Source organism: Schistosoma haematobium, chromosome 3, assembly GCF_000699445.3.
Source record: "Schistosoma haematobium chromosome 3, whole genome shotgun sequence".
In the NCBI taxonomy this organism is placed as follows: Eukaryota; Metazoa; Platyhelminthes; class Trematoda; order Strigeidida; family Schistosomatidae; genus Schistosoma; species Schistosoma haematobium.
This window is the reverse complement of record NC_067198.1, coordinates 31,625,099-31,638,299: the sequence shown is the minus strand read 5'-3', so window position 1 is coordinate 31,638,299 and position 13,201 is coordinate 31,625,099. Positions and strand designations below refer to the sequence as shown.

Genomic DNA, 13,201 nt, shown 5'->3' with positions numbered 1-13,201 from the left:
GTATATTTTGAACTTTTTTGGCTAAGGTGGATATTAACGGTTTTCAATTTCGACTAAAGTACTTGAATCCTCTCCCAGGATTCTTCATCAAATGTTATCCTTACCATATCAAAGTTTGAAAGATTAGTATATGGCGGTAATCCACGTCAACATTAAGTTATCTCGGGAGTCTCTGAAGATTCAGCTGACACAGAAGCGATCAATCTACCTTCATTTCTCTATTGGTATCTCAGAGTGACAGGTAGTTTTAATTTTCAAGTTACTAAAGGATTTATGACTTCAGAGAGTGGGTAGTGCTTGTTCACATCAATATCATTCCATTCACCCAACTTCATTTTAAATATTTATATGAGGAAAAGGTTGAAATCAAGTTTTCCAAGTCGTACACAGCTCAATGCGAAACCAGTCACTTACCAGTCACTACATGTATCAACTTTTTCAGTACTGTTCTGAGATGCAGAGAAAAAAGTGAACCAAGTCAGAAATCTGCATTTAACCTAGACGCTCCAGCAAAACTAGAGACTTGTGCATGGATCAATGTTTGCAGAGAACAGTGAACACATTGGAATTTAGTTGTAACAAAATCAAATACCACGACCTACTTCTCCTCAAACTTTACTTAGCGTGATGGGTGATAAATTGCTAGTCCACTGAAGATGCCAGAGGTATTCGAAGTTTGACAACGCTTTAACCAGTAACACCTTCTAATATGAATCGTACCCACCAAGTGAAATCAAAAGATAGAAGCGAGAAGGTTCGAAGATATATTTGATAGGCTATTAATATATCGAGGATCGTCTGACCTAATCTGGCTAGCGATTGCAGGGGTTGTTGAGCACGGCGTTCTCACTCGTGATCTGGTGCGGATGCATGATCGAGCGTCTTCAGCTAGGTGAGTCCATTAAAACTAATGTAGTCAGCATCCACTGTCGAAAACTTACAGAGCTATTTATTTTGGGGATTTATTTACGGCTACACAATAAATGTGCCTCATATTCTTCCACCATATTATTCACAACTCTTGAAAATGCTGAAGTTATTGCAAACTATCTTTTCTCGAGTGATTAGTATGGTAGGAGAGTGTAATTCTTATTCAGGCCTCTCTCATTGTGTCGTCATAGATTTCTTTATGTACTGAAGTTGGTTATTTCTTGGTCGTATATATATCTTGCATCCAAATATCTGGTTTTGAAGTATCGTGAACGGAATAACAGAGGTCGGTAGAAGACATCAAAGAGATTATGAAACAAATTACAGCATAAAAGTGAGAAACTAAGTTCATGAACGACAGCCTCGTCTTTATAAATGTCTAAAGGTTGTGGCGCAAATTCATCGAATAAATATCCCAGTATTGCTCTTTTTCGAAAGAAAAGTAAGTCGCTAGTATCTACAAATCATAGGCTGGAGAAGAGGTTCATTTTCCATTTGACGGTGGAAGAGATTGGCGTGAAAGGAATTGATTTGTAAATTGAGAATCAATTTTAGTATGGTGTAAAAGCCACATTTAATACACGAAGCAAAGGATTAATAAGAAAAACGAATTTAATAAGGTCAGGATCACCTGATGATATTTAATAAGAGCATTACAGGTGTCAGATTAGCTTACATTATTCGATCAATAGTCATCATTAACTAAAGTATACAACCAAATTTCAATTTCTTGTCTGAACACAGATGATCCGAAAAATCCAAGTTTATTTGATTGAGTCAAACTAAGTTCCTTTGTAAAGTGTATGAAATCTTTTTGAGCAAACAGTACTAAATTATTTCGAAACACCAACCACTTTTTCAATCCAAGAAGTCTTAGTGTAAAAGAAAAACAAACTGGGTCAGCAAATAGCAGGTAAATTTCTGAAAAACGGTAAGAATATTCTCAATAAAATAGGACGCAAATGTGGTTGCATGGAGTCAAATAATCGTTTTCGTTAGTCACTCAAAAAATAACGATGATCTACTACCTCACACCTTAACCTTAAACTCGGCCAAACTGGACCTTAATGACAGATCCCGTAGACCAAGCAGCAACAAAACTAAATAGCAAGGGTAACTGGAGTTAACTACTCAAAGCTTAATCAAAGAAGATTACGAAATGTGAAACCATGTTCACACGAGTCCAGGATGAAAGTTAAAATACAAATTAGAAAGGGAGAACAAAGGAAAAAAATTTCTGTACAGAATTTCAGTGCCTTTTATCGTCGCTTAATTTGCATAGTCTTGAATTGAAACCAAATCATTTTAAGACTCATCTGCCTAATCCACCATAACATGATGACCAACTTATCGTTCTTCTTTAATGCACCTAGATAACAGATGGAATCTTATCATAAGTAGTTTATATTTAAATGTAAAAATAAATCGTTATTATGTCCAAATTTTATTCATTCTCTAAGGAAGTGGCTTACACTGGGTCACGAAATGTCAGATACATTAATTTTTCTACTCCTTGGGATATTACAAAAATATATTTATTTATTTATTTACAAAGATAATGTCAGTTACGATCAAATGAGTGGGTTGTTTGGAGAACTGCCCATGTTTCAGAAGACTGTCAAATGCCAGCTAGAAGTTGTTGGGACAGAACTTGACACTGTGTGATCATATATCGATCAACAACAGTTGACAGGTAGCTCAAAATAAATATTAGACAACCAGATATATGAATATTGTCATCAAAACAGCCAAACAAAATTCTGAAACATCAATTGTTTATGAATTTGATGTAATTTTGTTGTCTCTTTGAGTTAGTGCTTTCAGTAGTCTAACACACTGGCCAGCTATAACGAAATAATAGGTATTGATCAATCGGAATTTAATGAGGCCAACCAAATTTCAATTGTATCAATCAACTAACCTCGTTGCATTTAGCTTGATAGATAATTTCGTCACAGTTCATAGTTATTTCACTGATTTCAGAGTGTGTTTTACCGGTTTACCAATGGAAGATATACTTAATGATGAGATCCTAGTAGATTCAGTCAGACTGGGACAGTTGGCATCAGGTGTTGCAAGTATATCCATGTGAACCCTGCTGAACACTAGTTAAACAAAAAAATATACATCATTGTAATTTAATCCATTTAAGATCCTACTCTATCAATTTATCATCCCTGATTACCATATAGCTTTAATTCTAATCTTACTACCTGCTTTTGTTGATAAGCTTAAGTACATCGTATCTTAAATTGAGCTGTCAGCTCACTTCTATTATATTTCCTACAGATTCTTTTGTACACACTATCTTTACCACTCCTTTAATAAATAGTATACCTTCGTCATAGAAACATACACACGGAAGAGCTGGACGCACCAGATTATAGCAATATTCATGCAAAGTTCCCAGTAAGCTGTGCTTATGCATTCTTTGTTCCCAAGTCAATCGTTGGTTGATAACTAGGTACTAGCTATGTAGAATACTGAATTTATATTTGTCCTAAGATCTAATTAGATCATGGTGCGTTCAGTTAGATGAATAAAATCCAACATTAGTTTTTGGTGCATATGTATTATTTGTTAATAAAAAATCAAGTCAGCGACATATTGTGTGACTTCAGACATTAAAGTTTATTGAAACTAACGGAAAAAGCATAAAGTAATGTATGCCTATAAAACTGCTTGTTTCGAGGAGTGACGTGATCCTCCAGTTATATTTCACCATCTAAATGCATAGAAATTAATCAGCTCATCTTAAAATACTTGAGTATTCGGTTTAGAAAGTGGTTAAATGTCATTGTATTATGATTCTTCAACTGATAATTTCCATTGTCGATATAGTATTTAGTCCTTTTGTTTGACGGTTCTAGTTAGAGTATCTCCGCTCCAAACCTGTGAAACCCGAACCCTATGAGCTTAGAATACTCGGAGCCTAATTGGTCAATCACAGTTATCCACAAAGAAATATTTAGATTCCGTGCCAGCACCATGTGAATCATTTTCAGAGTTAGGCTTTGTTTTCAGAGATTGTGATGATCACTCTATTAAAATTATTGTCTTTTAGAATACCCACTTCAGTGATAGGAAAATGTCTTACGAATATCTTCTTCTCCAATTACTTATCATAACTAAGTGTGAATAAAGTAAATAGAGAGACATTCATTTTACTATGGAATGGAAGACAGTTGTATTTGACTGGGAATTGTTGGTTTATCAAGAACATCTGAGTGAAGTTGCAAAGATAATAATACTCAAAGAATGTAGACTTCGCCAGATGTGTTCCAAAAAGAAGACACCAGGCATTCTGATATGGTTTTCTACTGAATTCTACATTTAACTGTGAGAGAAATTTTAATGAAAGAGATGTATTCTGATTGTTCTCATAACTGAGCTATACCACATAGATACTATTCTTTTCAAATTGCTGGATGGCTATATAGTTGAGGATTTCGTATTGCTTAATTTATATTTTGAAAAATAAAGAAATAGTCCTCTCATGGACTCCACTCGTGAAGTTTAAATTATATTAACTATCGTCAAATGATAGTATGAACGTACAGACGTTTCCGAAGAAGTAAAAACCTGTTAAATAGAAGGAATATAATGACTGAAGTTCATACAGAATTTCAATCTAATCGTATTTAATTTTACTTAAAACGAATAAAATACCTTAAATTTTATATTTTACTGATTACTGTATCTTATTTACTGCACTGTTCTAAGCTTACCAGACAACTTAAAATATGCAATACCAGCCAGACGATTGATTAAAATACTGACATTAATTTTTGAGCTCTTATGTTTGACTTCAATAAAATAATGTTACTTTTCTTTTTAGAGAAAACTAGTAACCCAGTGTTTTCCTTTAAATAAAATAATCATCCAATGAAAAACTATATCAAAGTATACACAATGTAATGATATAAGTATTTATATAATTAAACTTCGAATCCATAGATTGTTCTCATTGTTTGTAAATCATCTCTACTAAGTGAATAAATATGTCGAAATAAACAGGGAAAAGATATTTGATTTCTAATACATTCTGATGAATTTGTATTAGATTGTAATGTTGATAGTTCCAGTTTGTATTTATGTCTTTGCCTTTCGATTGCTAACTGTTTCTCTGATTCCGGTTGAAAATGGAATACCTATAAATTAATTTTTTTTTTGAAAGAAAAATAATACTCAATTAATCAGTAAACAATTCATATGAAATATATGAGACAAATTTATGGCATAAGATGGTATTTTATGGTATGGTATATTTCCAAGATATATATCGCTGTAAAAGGAGGTGACAATAAATTGATAGCGTTGTGAACTTATAGAAAGTAAGTTGTCTGCATCGTATGTTTTGTAAAGTGATTCGCTATAATGGTTAAAAAAGTTCGGTAAATATCCACTATTGAAAAAAGGAGACCATGGTATCGATCAACGATATTGTTATACTTCCTATGTATGTTGTAAATCACTGGTTTAAGACAATAGATATCATGAATCAACACTAATGCAAATGTTTTCAGACTCAATTCTCGTATATTTATTTTATCATTCTACAGCAAAACCATCTCTGACATATATTGATTTTTGTTTTCAATCCTTCGATTTTGTATTGTTGTTTATCTGATTGTTTGTTTGTAGATAATAAAAGGCCAAATATAATAATTTATTACAATGCAAAAAATGTTTAACTGTTCTGTTTTCTGGCGTGTTATTTATGCTTTGACTCCGACTTAAACTAATGAGAAACTTAATAACTTAGTTGACGGAACTCATCTCCAGTCGAAATGTTATCTTTCAAATGTCTTTGTTTACATCTTCATGTATTACAAAGGTGCGTGTGTGTGTGTGTAGTTATTCGATCCAATAGCATAACTACCTCATTTATCTCCATCCACCTTCTTGTAGTGTTGCTCCATCTGTAATATTATAGCAATGGCATGAAACACCACATGAATGTATTTTGCTAAAATATGAACAAAGCTGATAAATGGGTCCAACGTATTTGTCATTTAAAACAAACTCTAAAGACACTCACGTTATTGCTTCTATATGATAATGCTTCTTATTAAAAAAAAAAACAATTCTAGGACGGTATTTAATTTGTACATGTAATTTTTATACCGTAAAACAAAACACACGTATAGCAACTCAGATGGGAAACTTTAGATCGCGTTAACTTTTAATTTACCGGTAGTAATCTGCCAAATTTTGAGGATACAGTTACCTAAATAATATAAAAATTTGACTTACATAAGAATACCTTTCAACGGCGTTTTCTTACTAACAAATGTACTTTGTTTAAGTATTAACAGACCATGCTGATACGAAAATCCATTTCCAAGAGGATGTTTTGGAGATTTACATAGAACGCTGAGTCTCAAAGTAAGGATAAGACGTTTATCAAGTGCTCTTTATGTAATACTACTTTAAAACAATTTGGAGTCTAAACACCTCAAAAATTCTCTCAGTCAACAAGGTTAAACACTGGGCAAATGCAAACAGATTCTAAGCTATCAAAATACCACACTGTAAGTGAGACATGTAAGCTCGTGTGGCAGTGCTACAGTGAGTAAACAAATGCTTCACATGACCATGGTCGGCACTCAAAGATCCCTGTTCAGATTCTTCCATTAACCTATACCTGCGGATGAGTAGTATACATCGGTATTTGGCTGTAGATAACAAATTTTTCTGTGAAATGGTAGTCTTCGTTCTTCATAGAGTAGGTTAATCAAGCGTGTGATCATTAACTGAACCAGTCAGCAGACGACAACAAAAACTGTGGTTTGATGACACTGAACTATTTGTTGAGATTGTCGATCTGGTCTCTAAATTCAATGATGAACATATAATTAATAAGTCTGATATTAAATGTTTTCTAATTATTTATTGTAACTAACAGTAAGTTTAAATATATATCAATAACATGTATTCACTTTTATGTAGTTGCTATTGGTTTATGATTTTAGATTATTTACGGAATCGGGAGGAAACCATGCTTGAATTGTGTGATTTCAATTACATTTTTTCTTAGAACATTTCAGCAAAAGCTCCTGAGATGATACAGTCAAACTGCTGATAGTTTCAGTCATAGTTACCTTACAAATCTATCATCCTTATCATAAATACGGTCCAGTTAAATCTAATCCATAAGTTATAATTAAAATGACTCAAGTATTAATTACTTAATCATCATTATATTAAACATTGGTGATAAATGTTGTGTCCCGATAAGAATAAGGAGTGGTAATTTTTTGAGATCTATTTATGGACCAGTACTGTACGTATATTTTTTTCGTATAATTGTTAATTAACTAAACTATTCATATTCGTTTCTCTCTTACCATAAGCTTTATTTTAACCTATGAACTGTTATTATACAATTTTCCATTCTTGAATTATTCCCTGCCTATTAATCACCACCTCCCACATTTGGCCAAATCCTGTACAAATGTCATTTTCTATTTTATGGTACGTTGTGGTCTGTTTGATTGGTATATAAATCAAGTACGTTTGAAATACATGATTCATATCGCAGAGGCTCGGATTGATGTTCTGGACTTAACTGGCTGGGCTAGGCGGGAAGCAGGACCAATCAGAACTCTAGGCTGCTCGCACCTGTTTTAAGCGTCATTGATCCGATCGATAATTCACTGCTTTCTAATCGGCGGTCACAAGTTATAACAATAAACCATTACCGTTAATTAAATTTGGATTTCCTTTATTAACAAAACAATAGTTAATTCAAACGGAATATTTTGAAGAAAAAAAATAAAAAAATAATGGTAACTAGGAGAACTTAGTTAAAAGATTATGAAGAATGAGAAATAGACGATTTTTCAACATTCAATTATCAATTTTTTAAAAAAAACATGATTATAGTTTAATTTTTGAAAAATCTAAGTTAGATTAGAATAGTTATTTTTCATTATACAATAATCTGGAGATTGAAATTAGTTATCATTAATAACCGATATCAATTGATGAACTATTGAAAAAACAAACATTAAAAACATTGTAAAATTGATTTGTTTAAATTCTAAACACAGAATACTTATGAACTTGCATAAAACCTGAATCATAACTTTCAGATTTCATTGTGTAAGCAGTAAATAAACCAGATGTAAATGTAGATTATTTAATCCAGAATAATTGATTATAAGTTAACATTCTTTGATTTAGAATGGGTTCATGTGATTATGCTGTCATTGTATTCAAAAAGCTAGAGGTAATGACAGATGTTGAATCTTCACATAATAAAGCTTAATATCAGAATGGGTTTTTGTGGATATTATAGTAATTTTAACATTTGAGATCATGTGTCAGTTGAAGCTAGACCACCATGAAAACATTGGACGCCCGTTTTGTCATAATATTGGACTCCTCAGCAGAGAGCATTCGCGATCCCGTTTCGCGAGATTCAAACCCAAGGACTATTGGTCTCGCGCGCGAACGCTTAACCTTTAGACCACTGAGCTGACATCAAACGATATTATTGTCTAACTTCGACTAATCCACATAATTGAGGAGTCCCATACTATGACGAAACAGCTGTCCAGTGTTTCCAAGTTTTTCATGGTGGGCCAGTTTCAAGTGACTCATGATCTCAAGCTTAACTTTGAATTAATCGGTCTACATAAATTCAAAAGACATAACCAATGTTATACATCAATTTACAGATAAAAACAAAAAAGATTTATTCGGCAATAAGTTCCCTTTTTGACCGATGGAGTCTAATCTGTGTCTGGCATAAACAGGTATGTACCTCAGACAACGGATGAATGGTTGCGCAAGATCACAGATCAATTGAAGTTAGACATTAACATTGTTGGATGCCGGTTCAGTTGTCTAAAGGTTGAGCATTCAGAAGCAAGAACGAAGGTCCTGGATTCAAGTTCCGTATGCAGGATCGTGAATGCGCACCACTGAGTAATCTCATACTAGAACGAAACATCCATTCAGTGCTTTCAGGTTTCCAATGGTAGTCTAACTCAGATCAACTCATGAGTTCAACTATTAAAATCCGTTAAAAAACAAAAAAAATCTAATCGATAATACAATCACAATTTGACTAATTATTAAATTTCAGTAGTTAAAATCATGAATCATTTGAAACTAGACCACCATGAAAAACCTGGAAGTACTGAAAGGCCCTTTCATCCTAGTATAGGACTCCTCAGCAGTCAGCATCCACGATCCCGCTCCCTGTTATATCCTAGTGAAGATTAAATTACAGGTAACTTCCGAGGACTATTGATGGGCTAACATTCTATAGATATTCTTGTTGTATAATTACTCAATAATTATATTATATATATTTATATTCCCCTTATTATGAGCTTTGTTTTGACCTATAATTTATTATTATACGATTTACTTTCCCTAAATTATGCTCAGTTTACTAACTATTGCCTACCACGTTCACAGCCACTTTTTGGCTTCATTGTGTACAAATATTATTTCCTATTTTATGGTGCGTTGCGGTCTGTTTGTTTGATACATAAACACAGTATGTTTGAAATATATGATTCGCATATTGGAAGCTGGTATTTGGTCTTCTGGACTCAAGTGAACGGGATAGGTGGACATAGGACCAAATAAGGATGCTAGACTGCCCATACCGAGCGAACGTCATTGATCTGACAGTGCTAAGATTGTATAAGTCGTATTTTGATTGGTGAATAGATCACATGATAAAAGCCGGACATAAAATCATAACACCCCCCCCTCGTCGAGATTCGAACCCTAGACCTATCAATCTCTCGCTCCATCGCTTAACCATCAATTTCAAATCATCATTTTTACTTACTATTGAATTACTAATTAATTTATCCAATTCTGAAAAGAATTCCATTGATTGTTGATGAATTTTTTCATTGATTCCTGATTCTATTGATTCTATTTTACATATACAATATTCAAAATTGTGTTTATTATTGATGAAAATATTATTATCACTGATAAATTGATTTTTATAAATATTATTATTAGTTTTAGACAATTTATTAAATAATCTTCGAAATATTGATTTTAATATTGAATGAGATTTGAATTGTTTCTGTTTCATTTGTACCGTATTATAAGTAGTATCTTTATTTAATTTCATAACAATACAATGTGTATGATAGAATTTATCATTAAGATTTTTATGAATTTGTTTAATATAACATTGAATAAGATCAGAATTTATTAAAGATGTATGAATGATATCGAAATGATCAAATTTATCCGGTATTACTATATAACCAATCCATAATTGTTTAAATGTAATTGGTTGACATAGAATTAATGTAATTGAGTCAAATGAATTAGGTAATTCATAATTTCTATTAGCTATAGCAATTAAATAACCCCATCCAATATGATGCCATAAATAACTTAGTTCAATTAAATTAATATTTGGTATTTGATGATTATTACCCATATAACGTACAGATAAATTGACTGGATATTCACAAACAATAACATACGTTGACTGTGATTGATACATTTGTTTTAAACTATGAATATTTGTTTGTAATGGAATTGTATTGAATGAAGAATAATTCAATTTAGATAATGAATATGTTTGATGTTCTAGATGAATTTGTTGATTTGAAGGTATTAAATTTTGTAAAGAATGATATTTTTTATAAACATTTCCTGTATATAAAGTTTTCAATGTATCATTCGATGAAATTTGTCCATCAACTTGATCATTGATAGGGATATGGTTTGATTGACCTTGTGAATAACCTTCATCAGACATTATATTAGTATATGAAAGATTGTTTACATTGTTTTTAACTAAGTTAGATATATTAGGAATAGAATGATGATATGGATTGTGAAATACTGTTATATTTCTATGATTTTCTTTCATTATAAATTGTGTTTTATCAATTGTACATTGTAATTGTGACTGTTTATGATTGACATTGTTGTTACTAATACATTTTGAACTGTTCATTAATTCGTTCTGATTAATTGAACTCATAAATTTGTTGTATGTTTTATGTTTTTGTTTTATTGAAAAATCAGGTGATAAGTTTTTTAATAATTGAATCGGGTGTTTCATTTCAATTTGATTATGTGAATTCATGTTTGATAAATGACATGATTTTAATTTACAGTCATACATTTATATGATACATCATTAATTGAATTTACAAACTTAGGATCTATACATTGAGTGTATTTATATGTGTTTAAGTGTGTACGTGTGTGTGTGTGTGTGCATGCATGAGTACGTATGTACGTGTGGACGAGGGTAGGCGAGAAGTTTTACTTTTTGTTCAGAAATGATCATAATCACGTACCACTTTTTTTTTATAAACTGATTTTTCTAGTCACTATGGTCTATTACTTTTATTGTACGACAGATACAATTAGATTATTTCATTGATTTTGATTGACATGTAATATATCATGTAAGTATATAAGGGTTCTTTTGCAAAAACAAATTAGATAAAGATAAAATACTGCAATCAAAGTTGTCTTAATTGTATTGACATCACAACTATTATCTAATAACTATTGATTTTTGTGAGAAAGAAATTACTCAATAAGTTAGTTATTATTTTTTATTATTTACGACCTATCACTTAGTTTTACATACCATTTATTAGCATAGTGATATGACAGTAAGATAACCGGATTATATCACATTTATAATATTAATACTTGATGTATAATAAATACTAAACTTAAGCCATAATACAAAAATATTAAAGATGTTCTATAGATACATAGGTGATAGTAAATTAGTTTTCATTAGAAATTCGCATTACAATTAGAGAATAGTTATTATTAACTATGAAGTACTAAACAGCTATTCTGTTCCAGTTAATTTAAGTGTCCTAAAAATTATTTACTTAGAAACGATCTGGGATGAAGACGGTTTTCTGAGATTTTGATAAGATGGACTTTTCGATTGTTCAAAGCAATAAAGAGAATGCTAATCATAGATGAACGCTATGATTTAATGTGGTTAAATGATGGCTACTCACCAGGCTATATTATTGACTTAAGCCTTTGAACGATTAGAAATCAAAGATAAGATCACTATCTGGATGAACTGTGTGTTTTTTTCACGTAACAAAATAACATGCTTATGTACAAAATCTTAACAGAAAATAACTATGATAAAATGTCATAAGCGATTGGACAAAATTAGCTTGTAAGTCATGCATTCTTCAATCGATTGAAGCCTGACTGTTAGGCCTAATCTCGGGACATCATATCACGATCAAAACTAGTAATACTGAAGTACTTAATGTTATCGCTCTTTAAAAGAGATCTCTTGATGTCTTTGTGAAATCTTTGATTTGTGAAGTCAATCAAGTTGGGAGCAAGATCGTAATTTGTTATTGGTATTTGTGGTGTGTGCTACTTATATTGACATAAGTAATATATGACATTAGTCGTGAACAGAAGGTCTGGCAGTAGAGAGACAAGAGGATCGAACAGTAAAGAATGGAAACAGGATGCAACTTGTATGAAAATGCAAGAGCAATCAAGTCTGAGTCATTTTGAGACAATTGATGGACATTTTGCAAATTAATCATTTACTTTATGATTGTTAGATTTTATTAACAAGTCCTGTAATTTCATGTTAAATACATTCCATTCTGGTGGTGTTTTGTTCTCTGAGCTGGATGGTTTGGTCGTGGAGCTTTCATCGTTCTTCTGAACGACATGACCAGCACAAACTTCAGATAGAAGTGAAGTGTTCGAATTTCTCCATATGTGTTTCACAGCTTGTTCTGTGCACCTCGACGTTGATTGGTTCTTGTTGACCTTAAATTTACCATTGTTTACTTCTTTGTTTTGGTTGTGCCTCCCATTGGTTTGATTTTTGTTCCTATATTTATGCATAATTTTCCTGATTGGTTGATAAATTGGATTGATTTCAATATGTTTGTTGATTGCTGATTGACCTGAGTGCCAAGCTTCTAAAAATTCTCTGGTGTTTTTGGAGTTTCCTCTGTCTAAGATTTCTACATTTTCCCAATCGAATGAATGTCCGTAGTTATCCACGTGTATTGATATAAGTGAAGAGATATCATGGCGTTTGACTGCTAATACATGTTCATGTAGGCGTAGGTGGAGGGGGCGTCCGCTTTGTCCGATGTAGTGTTTGTCGCAGTTGGTACAATTTATTTTGTAGATGATGTTTGATTTGTTTTCCTTTGTTATTTCATCTTTTGGTTTGCATAGGATTGATTGTAATGATTTTGTCGGTTTGTGTGCCACACCTATCCCGAAGGTTTTCAGCAGTCTCGTT

The 13,201-nt window shown here is 32.1% G+C and overlaps 1 protein-coding gene across 1 annotated transcript; it reads right to left on the bottom strand.

The window, feature by feature from the left end:
• Positions 1–4,455: 4,455 nt before the first annotated feature.
• On the bottom strand, positions 4,456–11,056 carry MS3_00005534 (uncharacterized protein; the record flags this gene model as incomplete). The annotated part of the gene is made up of 3 exons (XM_012940544.2): positions 4,456–5,081; positions 6,125–6,160; positions 9,746–11,056. The coding sequence occupies 3 exons, from the start codon at positions 11,054–11,056 to the stop codon at positions 4,869–4,871; spliced, it is 1,560 nt and encodes a 519-aa protein (XP_012795998.1). The 3' UTR covers positions 4,456–4,868.
• Between the last annotated feature and the right edge of the window lie 2,145 nt (positions 11,057–13,201).